The sequence below is a fragment of the Balaenoptera borealis genome (genome assembly GCF_965194805.1).
Source record: "Balaenoptera borealis genome assembly, chromosome: 3".
Lineage (NCBI taxonomy): Eukaryota > Metazoa > Chordata > Mammalia > Artiodactyla > Balaenopteridae > Balaenoptera > Balaenoptera borealis.
The window spans coordinates 43,057,877-43,070,405 of NC_138866.1; the positions used below are offsets into that span (position 1 = coordinate 43,057,877).

A 12,529-nucleotide genomic window follows, 5' to 3' on the forward strand; every position below is an offset into this window, starting at 1 on the left:
AATTCAGGCATGGAATGGTTAAGTAATCTGCACAAGTTTCAAAGCTTGGAAGTGGCTAGTGATAAATGGAAAAAAATGTGGCATAACTCTTCATTTCTTTCATCGTTTCCTCAACAACTACCCAACTTCCTCTACAGAGGCTCATATTCTCTACAGATATGTCTCTTGAAATTAAATAATAATAAGGCAAAAAATGAGAACTGAATCTTTCTCACTGGTCCAGATCCATGAAGTCCACAGTTTCCAGTATAATTTCTAGTTCATTTGTCAGTTTGCAATACTTTCACCTGCCCTTAGAAATACTTAAACTAATTGTATCCAAAAATAAACCTGACTAGATATTGTTCAAGTATTTTAATCTTTATAATTAAACTAGTCTCTAGTTACCAGAGGTAGTTTTGCTTGCAGATACTATTAATATATGATTATTTCTTACAAGTCTTTCTGCCACAGAGAAAATTGTGTGTAAAATGCAAAGGGAATAAGTAGGAGAAAATTAAACTCAGGCTTCTTTTTAGAAGACCTCTATTGGCTTACAAGAATTTCCAAACCCATATTAGCATCTTAGAAAACGAATTTTACAAAAGTGAAAAATAAATTTCTTTGAACTTCTCTCTATCCCTGTACAGATATGATGAAAACATAAGCAATCTGTGGTCATGAACAATTAGAACTTGAAAGTGAGTTCTAAGTATCAATATAAAGAATAAAATAAAAATCACCCATAATCCCAACATTCAAAAATCACTGCTCAACATTTCAGCACATTGCTTTTCAGTCTTTTTTTTTTTTTCAATTTTTTTAAACATAGTAAATAGGCTATCTTTGAATAGGCTATCTTTGAGTTTTACTTGAACTATTTATTCAAGAAGTTTGTCCCCTCATCCCCAGGAAAAAAGTGCTATTGTCTCCCTGCCCTCCTGTAATGTATTCATTTCCTTCAAAGGCAATTCAAATTATTGACAGAAAAATTATTTTAGCTACTCTGCTGTTTCCTTTCCTATTTGGAAGATAAATTCTTCAATTAAGATTAAAGATTAACAAAGCTCTAGATGATTAGTTCCTGTCATTTCCAAAGATGACTTAGCTCTTCTCAGTTGGTAATTCTTACAGATGATGTTTAAAGGTACGCACAATGAAAGAGTGCAATTTAAGACCAATGAAAGGGTCAAATTTAAGACCTCTGAACCCCTGCTCTCCATCTCTGTTAATGGCCTTCCTGGTGTTAGGGATTTGTTTAATGATCAATAGTGGTTTCTCTTCTTACCACTGAGTCTTTCAGAAAGTAGCATAACCAAGTCAATGTTTAACTGGATTCTTTGGGTCTGAAATGGCAAAGTAGGAGTTGAAGGGCAGTCTCCATGGAAACCAGCCTCCCAGGAAGTGGCCAAAGTGTTAGTGTGTAGTGAAATAAAGCTACACAGATGTTATGAAGGAAACGACTGCTTTAGAGCTGGGTTAACTTCGGAAATCCCTTGATGAAAACAAGCTATATTAAAGGCCCCAAACCACTAACCTCATGGTTTTACACTGAGTGTCTTTAATGTGAAATGGGCCTGAGCCACTCAAAGGCTCACCCAAGGGTGACCAAGGTAGCACCTTTGCAAAACAAAGAGGAAGAGACTCCCTCAGCCGCCCCTGTGGACTTTGTATTCACTGAGAATCCAGAAGAAAAGAGTTCATATTCATTTGCAAGACTGCAGGAACGGAATAAAGCTTTGGAAGGGCAGTTGCCACCTCTAAGAGAGACCTGTTATGGAAGATATTCTGCAGGTAAATATAAAACCCAGCATGAGATTTGTGGATTTGGGCCGAGGAGCGCTATTGATAGATTTACCTGACTGTCTATCTCTATAATCTCTGAAAGTTTCTAAATTACTGAAATATAAGAGAACATCCTTCAAAGGGAGACAATGTTTGTCAGTTGTAAGTATTCTGGGCACATTAGAATAGGTGTGTAAACTGTGTACTAAGGGCTTTTCACCATTCCACATGAGAAGGAAAAAATCATTTTGTGTCAGCTTGGTTTATAGTGCTTTGGATGTTTATACCTAGCTTTGCCAGGCAATTAAAATTCTATAGATAAAGATGTGATAATTAGGACAATCATATGTTTCAGTTAGATTCTAAATTTAAATCATTCTCTTCAGTACTGTTTCTTGCATCAGGCTTTGTTGTTTTGAAAGCAGTATTTTAGGAGTGAATCCATTGTGATGTGAATTTGGAAACCACCCCAAATTGAATTGATTTATTGCAGTACAGATGAGCGGATGGGGCACCCTCTCCCCAGCCCCTTATTCTTCATGGTCGTATGCAAAACTAAGAGAATTTTTCCTATTATGATTGGAAGCTCTGAGCCAGAAGTGGCTATAAATTCTCCTGGGATATTTTACAAGACATAGACTGTTTTATGACAACCATGATGATACTTAAACAGATGATACTTAAACTAACGTTCTAACTTGGGAAGAGATACATATATATATATATATATATGTACATGTTATATATATATACACACACACATATATATGCATGTTGTTTTTTCTTTTCTTCGCATTCTGGATTATTAACACAAATAAGTTCCCATTATTGGCCATAAAGCTATATATTCCCTTTCAGCACCTAGTAGATCTTACCTAGAATGATTTTCATGGCTACTTTCTACAGAACTGACAACATTTGACTGGTTCTATATGGCCCCCTTTTTTTTTTTTTTTTTAATGTTTTCAACTTCCTAAGCATGCAAGTAGGAATATTCCTCTTAGTTTCATTGAATAATTCCTTTTTTACCCAAACCTTCCATCTAGAGTTTTAAGATTTTGGTAACTGACAGGTAAAAGCTGGTTCTAACGTGTTAAGAGTCCCAACTGGGAAATGTTCTTATTTTTGAAATTGCAAAATCTCATTAAAAATAAATAACAACGGATGGTAAGCACTCTGAACACTATTTTCAAGGGGCCCATATTCTAACCCCAGCTCCACCAAATACCAAATAGTATGACTTTGGGCAAGTTACTTCTTCAATTTTCTTCACCTATAAATCAGGGGTAAAAGTAACACAGCCTATGCCATTTCAGCAGTATCAAATTAAATAACGGGGTGATATTACTCAAATCATGGCATAAAAGTAAGTAGTCGCATTGCTGAAAAAAATTTTGCTGAAAATGTTTACATTTTTAAATCCAACATGTTTTTGGTCTTGCTCAATATACTGGCATCTCTTGAAAGAAAATAAGGACATAGAGAAGTTCTTAAGGTGATCATTCAAATGTCTTAAGGATAGAAACACATAATTACCCATGGATTTTTCCATTTAAAATGCAAAGTGGCACTATAGGATAGTCTACACAACAATCTAGAAATCAGAATGCTTCCAGATTGTTAAGAGGAAAGGACAAGAACGTCATTCATGTAGCATTGGTCATGGTAGTAGTCCCAAGGGCCGCGGAGAATCAAACTGAAAAATGAAATCCATATGGATCTCTTGAACTTCTCTCTTTCCTAATGAGGCTTAACTCTGTAGCCCTGGGTTATTTTATCAGGAAAGAATACTGATATGTTGTATTATAGTAGCAACTTGTGGGAATTCATTTCCCTAGCTGGGGGGACTATTTAAATGGGAACATTCAATGCTAAACACTGCATACTCCTATTACACACTCAAGCTCCATTTCTTTATCATCTCTCTGTCTAATACCTATCCATCTATTTATCTATTTTATCTGAAAAGAGAACTTATTTTCATTTCTTAAAGCTGTATGTTTTCGGATTTCCTATTTATTTGGGGAGATTTCATGAAATTAAAACAAATCAATAAGTTTTTATTTTCCAAGCTAAATTCTATGTCTGAATAACACTTACACTCAATACGTTGTTAATTGTGCAGCTCTTCTTCTAAATATTAATCTGGGGAGGAAATGATGAAAGCAGAAATTAAGTCCTGTGTCTAGGCTAATATTTCATCATTTGCAGTTATGTAGGGTCCCTGCTTTATGTGTTTCATTTCCACATTCAACCTATCGGTTAGACATACAGAAATGAAGATACAAAATTGTGTTAACAAAGTCTAATAACTAATGACCAGTCTAATTTAATAGTAAATTGTTTTTAATGATTTGTTTTTGTTTCTCTCCAACCCTTCAAGGACCGAGGGCCATGTATTTTGACATCCCACTGGAACAGGGAGAAACAAGTATTATTAAAAGGCATCCACCCCGAAGACTTCAAGTAAGATGCATTTAAAAGGCTTCATAAGGAATTTCTTGGATTTAATGGTAACATCCCTTTTTAACTATAATCATAGAAGAGGGATATTGACAATGACTAAGCTAATGAGAATGACAGTGTTGTTAAAGAGAATGTTGTCAATGCAAAAACCATATTTCTTTAGGATTTCCTTTTGTAATGATTTCACTTTTAAGACCACCACCAAAAGAAGGAAGTATAGTACTAAAGACGTAAACATAATGGGGCACAGAGGACCTGAATCTTGCACTTATTCGTTGGATGACTGTAGGGAAATCACTGTAATAAATAACAGTAACAACCACTACTACTATTCAATTACCACCTATTACAAGTCTGATACACTCTAAGCAACAATGATCTACATCATTCATTTAATCCTCATACCCCTCTATGAGAAAGGAAGCATTATCTTTGTTTTATACATGTGCTTCAGAGATTAAGTAACTTGCCCAAGGACAACAGGGGCCACATATCAACCAGGCCTCCAAAGCCTGTGCTCTTAACCATCGGCATAGATGATCTCAACAGCCCTTCTACCCCTAACTTTTCATCGTTCTAAATGTTAACTAGTTGTCTAAACTGAGGACATTGGATTTCAAGGCAGCAAAGCAAGAGCTTTAAATACATTCACCTTAATAAATATTTAATGAATTCCCTGTAGAGAACTATAAATTTTAAGAACTCTCATCTTAGAAGGGGAAAGAGATCTGAGTGGGTCCTTAAAACTGAGCATCAGCTAAAAGGAAGGTTTGGGGCTCTCTTGTGAGCAGGATCTACCACTGATATTTGAAAAAGGGAATTGGAACTAAACCCCACCTGCTACACAACTCACCCAGGTGTCTGGACTAATCCCAGGGGTATTTGAGCTCATCCGTTGGGGATTATTTCTTTTAACGTTGGTTTTTATTTACCTGTCTTCTCCAGAAGCTCACAATCATTATTTGAAGTGATTATATCTTTTGGTCACACAGAAAAAGTATCTTTTCCCAAAATATTAGAAACCTCAAAATATTGCTTAGTTACTGGAAAATAAAGTGTAATTCTATCAAATTGATATATAATTTTTAAATTTTTGAGCATATCTCTAGCTAAAGTGGCAATTTTAAAAACTTACGTTGTATTCCTAAATCAAAGGTATCCTTTCAAAGGAGCTCGTTTAATATATATTCCTGTGAAGACTCTAAGCCGAATAACTCAAATAGAAGATATTACTATAACCAGTGAAAAATATCCATGTACCAGCCTATAGTTCACAAAGTACTTTTTTATATCTATCAACCCAGAATAAGCTAAAGTCAGGCTTTGATTCTCTCAAGTCAATCAAACTCAAAAAGAGAAATTTGGTATTTCAGAGTCAAAGACTGCATTCCCCACATCCCAGCCAACCACCTTAAAAATGAAGAATCAAGATGAATTATTTGAGCATAAAAACATCTCATTCAGTGTTACATATTTAGTCACTAACACTTAATATGTATCCCTCAAAAGTTTATGAATAAAGGAATGAATGAACAGATGAATGAATGAGACCCATTATCCCTGGTGGGAAAAAAAATCAAAGTGAGCTCCCTGCTATTTCAGACCTGCAGCATCACTGTATTAGAAGTCAAATGGACTAGCCAAAGCAACCAATGCGATAAATTATAAGGATATAGGAGTGTTTTAAGGAACTCAAAAGCTGGGAGGCATCTAGACTTCAGGGAAGAGCTATGTCTTGGAACCTGAAAGGCAGAAGAACTCTCTCTCTGCATTTGCTTTAATCTCTCCTTGCAGGTCGACTTTCTCCGGTCCTCAAGACCGCTTGGTGAAATATGGCCACCTTGAATTCGCATCTTATAATTCCAGCCAAACAGACTAGTCTGGCCCTCTTGGGTCTAATTCAAAATTCCTGAGAGAAAAGATGCTATTGGCTCAGTTTTGCTCATGATTCTAGCTCTGTTCCAATGAGCTATGACCAGAGAATATGCTCATGCAGTAGAAATGTGGGCAGGGAAGCCCCCCACCCCCCGCCACCAAATGCCACTCCCCACCAACTGCCACTCCCCATAGATTCTAGAAGCAGCTCCCAGAGAAGAGGGAAATCACTGGGAACTTGGCAGACACTCCAAAAGATATAAACTATAATTATCTTCACAAATGAGGCTCAGCACATTTTCTACCACAAATGGATTTTTGAGAGAATAATAAATGCTGGGTTCCCATGACACGCTAATTAATAGCCTAACCTCTGCCAAAGAAAATTCTAAAAGTATTTTAAATTATTAAACCAAATCTAATTGCATCCTAAATAATTTGAGTTTCATATTTGGCATACTCCACTTCCTGAACATCTACTCAAGTAAACAGCAGGTCATGAACTAAGGTTCTCCAACTCAGAGTGGCTAAGATCTGAGAAGCTCTGCCAGGGAACTCTGAATCAAATGTACTTGCCCCATGTTGAAGAGTTGATCATCACCGTCCCTTCTGGGTGATTCACCTTCTCATCCAACCATCTCAGGTCCAGCTTAAGGTGGAGATGGTCCCCCACTCCCACCGCACCCCACGTATAGAGTTTCCTCAGGTCATCTCCTTGGATGACTCCCTCATCTCCAAAGATTTTCTTAAAGCTCACTTTCCCTATAAGGCTTATATGACAGCCTATTGACAACTGTAGCCCTTAATCTGGCACTCCTGATTCCCTTGACCCTTCACTGTCTTTTCTCTGGAGCGCTTATTTCCATCTAACACACCAAGCAATTTGCTTATGTGTTAAGTTCATTGTGTGTTTTTTTTTACTACCTGCACCTCCCACACTCCAACTCAATGCTAGAATATAATCTTCACAGGGGCAGGGATTTTTGTCTGTCATCTTCACTAATATCCAAGTGTCTAGAACAGTAGCTGGCACATAAAGGGTGATCACTAAGTATGTGTTAATCAGTGTTGAAAGAATGAATGGAGAGAAGAGAAAGATGAGCGTAAAGACGGCTGGTGAGGGATAAGGAGAGTGATTCCGACCTGAATGATTTCATTATACTCTTTGAGGTATTAGACAATTTGTCACAAACTTATTCTCTTTCCTTACCTATTCTAATCCTTTGCCCATTTTCTATGATCTCTTTCTTTATGATCTGTGACAGTTCTTTATATATTTTAGACGTAATCCTCTGTTAGTTATATGTGTTGCAAGTATCTTCGATCTATGGTTTGCCTTTTCATTTTGTTGTGTGTATGTGTGTGTGTGTACACAAAGAGTTTAATGTTGTCAGATTTCTCAATCTTAATCTTTATGTTTTGTATCTCATATTTTGTCAAGGAAATTTTTTAATTCCCCAAGTTCATAAAGATATCCTTATTTATTTCTAAAATTTGTAATCTTTAACTTTTCACATTTAGGTCCTAATCCATCTTAAGTTCATTTGTATGCAGGTGTGAAATTGGAATCTAATTTTACATTTTTTCCATTTGATTAATCTATTGCCCCAGAACTCTTTATGGAATCATCCACTGTGACCACTGATTTGAAATGTTACTTCTGTCATGTATCCAATATCCAGATCTTAATGAGTCTGTTTCTGAGCTCTCTCTTCTGTTGCACTGGCCTACTTGTGTATCCACAGGAATTCCATCCTGTCCTAATTATGTACCTTTAAGCTAAGTCTTAATATCTAGTTTGGCAAGTCCCTTCACCTTATTCTTCTTCAGAATTGTCTTTGCTATTTACAGTCCTTTGCTCTTCCATGTAAAGTTTGGATCTTCTTGTCAAGTTCCACAAAAAAACCTTGTCAGTATTCTGAATGGAATGCATTCATAGATTAATTGGGGGAAAATTAACCGGGTTTACAATACTGAGTCTTTTAAACCATGAACATGACGTAAATCTCCATTTAGCCACATTTTCTTTTAGATCTTTCAATAATGTTTCATAATTTCTCCACAGGGGCCTTGTGTGGTATATTTTTAGGTTTGTTTCTCGATACCTGTATCAGTCAGGGTTCAACCAGAGAAACAGAAGGAGACATATGTTAAGAGACATTGAAAGGAATTGGTTACATGACAGTGGAGGTGGACTGGCAAGGCAAGTTTGAAATCATAGGACAGGCCATCAGGAAGGGCAGACTGGAACTGTAGGGCACGAGGTGAAGCTGCTGTCCACAAGAAGAATTTCCTCTTCTTCTGGAAAACCTCAGCTTTGCTCTTAAGGCCTTTCAATTGATTGAATCATGCCCACCCAGATTATCTAAAATAATCTTCCTTACTTAAAGTCAACTGATTATTGGCTTTAATCACATCTACAAAAGAATTTCACAGCAACACCTAGGTTAGTGTTTGAATAACTGGACACTGTAGCCTAGCCAAGTTGACACATACAACTGGACATCAAAATATCTCATTTGGTTTTCTCATCCTACAATGAATGAGGTATTTTTCCCATTTAATTTTCTAAATGATTATTATTGGTGAATAAGAAAGCTAATAATTTTTGTGGGGACTTCCCTGGTGGCGCAGTGGTTAAGAATCACCTGCCAATGCAGGGGACACAGGTTCAATCCCTGGTCTGGGAAGATCCCACGTGCCGCAGAGCAACTAAGCCCGTGCGCCACAACTACTGAGCCTGCGCGCTAGAGCCTGTCAGCCATAACTACTGAACCCACGTGCCACAACTACTGAAGCCCATGCGCCTAGAGCCTGTGCTCCACAACAGGAGAAGCCACCGCAATGAGAAGCCTGCACACCTCAACGAAGTGTAGCCCCTGCTCGCTGCAACTGGAGAAAGCCTGCGTGCAGCAACAAAGACCCAACACAGCCAAAAAGAAAAAAGAAAGAAAAAAAAAAAGAAAGCTAATAATTTTTGTGTATTAAATTTTGTGTTCCACAACTTGATTGAAATACCTTGGTAATTCTAATTGTCTATAGATTCTTCCTGACTTTCTATGTAGATAATATCTTCTATAAACAGGAATAATTTCTTCTCTTTCTTCTCAGTTGTTCCTTGTACTGGTTTTCTTGACTTTTGCATTGACTAAAACTTCCCTTGCAATTTTGAACACAAGCAGTAATAATGGACATCCTTGCCTTATCTGTGACATTAACGGGACTGGTTCTAAAGCGAAATACATTCGCAATAGGATTTTGATAGATGCTCGTCAGAGTCCCGAAAGGAAATAGATGGTACATTTGAATTAGGACAATTCAGGGAAGTTTTCTTTACAGGTAATTGTACCAAGGTTTGGATGAAGGGAACCAGAGGGGGTATTGCAATAACCACTAGTGGCAGTAAGAAGTAGCTATATCTAGGCCAAGGGACTTCTAGAACCTGGAAGGGAAGAGTGAGGTAGAGGGAGCTGCTCTGAGAGGAACAGTGGGACACAGCCAACCCAACATGCCTTGCAGCGAGGGAGATAGAAGAAGAAATATCCTGACCTCATTCTCTTTCTTCTCCCAGATTTCCTACCAGGATTCTTTAGCGGTTGAACCCAATGGGAAGCCAGAAGGCAGGAGAAACTGCTTACTCGTCATAGGCAGAGAACAGGGTAGAGAAATGTGATAAGTGGATCTGGAGAAACAAATGGAAGATATCTGGCACAATGCTGTTTACTAAATTATGGACATTTCTCTCATTTCTCTTATTCCTAGTAGGCTAAGAGTTTTTCCCAGGACTGAGTGTTAAATTTTATTGATGTTTTTCCTCCATCTAGTAAATAATCTATTAAAATGATCTTATGGATTTTCTTTTTAACCAGTTGACCTAATATATCACACTAATAGATTTTATGATGTGAACCATGCTTGCATTCCTGATATAAATCCTACTTGGTCATGAGACACATATATGAATACACTGCTGAATTTTATATGCTTAGGATTTTTGTATCTACTGATACTTTCATAAGTGGAGTTGTTCTATAATTTCCCTATGCTGTCTTTTTCCAGTTTTTTTTCTCGAGGTCATACTAGTTTTATAAGAGGAGTTGATTACCTTTCCCTCTTTTCTGTTCTCTAAAACATTTGATTTAACATAGTTCTTATCTGTTCCTTAAAAATCTAATAAAACAGGCCTGTGAAAGCATCTTTGACCACCTGGAATTTTGGGGAAAGAGAAATTTTCCTGCTTACTTAATTAGTAAAAGAATGGTTCTTAGTTGATTTAGATATCTTATAGGTATCTTATTTCTTCCCGATCCAATTATGTTAACTTATATTTCCCAGAAAATTATCCATTTACCTAAGCTTTTAAGTTTATTGTTATAAAGTATAAAGTCCTAGCTTCTTATTCAACTTTTTGATAATGCCTGTAAAACAAATCTTCCAGCTTACGTTTTGATGCAGCTCTTGGACTGGGGAAAGAGGTGAGAACAACTCAGCCCCTGAGTTTAAACTCAGGCCCCTGTGAGCGTGGCTCTACTTTCCCTTCTTATATGGAGCATTTTTGAGGTCTCCTTTAGCCTACAGAAATAACTCACAGCCATCAGTAGCCCTAAATGCCTTATGAATCAGCTTCCCCCAAGTTTTCTGTTCCATTTTCTGATCCAGAGAGATATTTTTCTTGTATTAAAGCCTGACCACATCTTTTTTGGTTTATGTTTTACTTTTCATTGCTGGATATTTGAGTCAAAGAATGTTACTGAAATGTGAACTCACTGCAATGCCTTGACCGGAAATTCTTCCTTGGCCTTATGGTTTCTTGCTCCAATCTGTCTTGGACACCTTTACCTTCTTCCCAGAAACTTAAAAGACACATTCTTAAGTCATGATACCAAACAAACTTTACAGTTCTTCGAATTGCTCCTACCCACCTTTCTCTTCCTGCTAGTAAACAGAAGTAACCATCTCAGATTAGTGGTTGTCACCAGGCTCTGTGCCTTATGCTTGATTTAATCTCCTTTCCTGAATCTCCAAGCTGACACTCCAACTGATTATCCTGACTATTTGTTTTGTTTGAGAAGCCAAATAATCCAGAAATCTTTAGACAAATAATCATTTTTTATATTATGAAATAAAAACAGGCATCATTCTACCAATTCTCCAGTAATTCCTCCCATTGTATTCTCTCTGAAGATGATGAAGTGAGGCATCTTGCTTCCCAGGCAGGGAAAAGAAACACTGATATGAACCCAGAATTCTGAGGCAATTTCATTTGATTGGTTTGTTTGGAGATGCCAATTTTCCAACACTTTTTTCTGCAGTGCTTCTCAGGGCAAGTGCAAACGATTTAACCAGGGGATCCTATTTGCAATGTTAGCTACTGCCATCTAGTGCCCTTTGTGGAGGAATGGCATTCTTTAGGTTCTTATCAAAGGCCAGAAAGAGAGTCATTGCCTGGAGAGAGTACTTAAAGATACTTACTACTTAACAATTATCAGAACTGAAACTGAGGCTGAAAATAGAATCATATATATTTATACTTTCAAAGAAAAAGCTTTCCCTAGAACTTATGGATAGACTATTTTAAATAGCCGAAAATATTTAAATAGCAGGCTTCTTCAGACTCAATTTTTCAATAATGCTCCACAAACAAATCCTCCCTGGTCTATTCTGATGTAGCTCCTTTACTGAGTGGAGGGAGTCTGGAGGCCAGTGGACACCACCCTAAGAAATCATCAGAATCCTCTGGAGAGTTTTGAAAAATACATATTCCAAAGAAACAACTGATAAGCTCGACTTCATTAAAATTAAGAACTTCTGTTCTGTGATAGACAATGTCAAGAGAATAAGAAAAGAAGAAGATATACAGATGGCAAGTAATCATATGAAAAGATATTCAACATCATATGTCATTAGGGAATTGCAATTAAAACAACAATGAAATACTACTACACACCTATTAGAATGGCCAAAGTCCAGAACACTGACAACACCAAATGCTGACAAGGATGTGGAACATCAGAAACTCTCATACATTGCTGGTAGGAATGTAAAGTAGTACAGGCACTTTAGAAGACAGTTTGGCAGTTTCTTACAAAACTGAACATATTCTTACCAGACAATCTAGCAATCACTTTTCTTGGTTATCTACCCAAATGAACTGAAAACTCATATCCACACAAAAATCTACACACGAATGTTTATAGCAGCTTTATTCATAATGCCAAAACTTGGAAGCAACCAATATGTCCTTTAGTAGGTGAATGGATAAATTGTGGCATATCCAGACAATGGAATATTACTCAGCAATAAAAAGAATTAAGCTATCAAGCCATGAAAACACATGGAGGAAACACAAATGCATACTGCTAAGTGAAAGAAACCAATCTGAAAAGACTACATAGTATATGATTCCAACTATATGACATTCTGG

General features: G+C 37.0%; 1 protein-coding gene across 1 annotated transcript in view; it reads left to right on the top strand.

The window, feature by feature from the left end:
- Positions 1-543: 543 nt before the first annotated feature.
- Positions 544-12,529, top strand: part of CCDC198 (coiled-coil domain containing 198) — an 18,290-nt gene continuing 6,304 nt past the window's right edge. Inside the window, exons 1-3 of the mRNA XM_082385909.1 lie at positions 544-1,773; positions 4,148-4,230; positions 9,677-9,764. Of these exons, the coding sequence (XP_082242035.1) occupies positions 1,551-1,773; positions 4,148-4,230; positions 9,677-9,764 (394 nt within the window). The 5' untranslated portion in view covers positions 544-1,550. The remainder of the gene's footprint in view (positions 1,774-4,147; positions 4,231-9,676; positions 9,765-12,529) is intronic.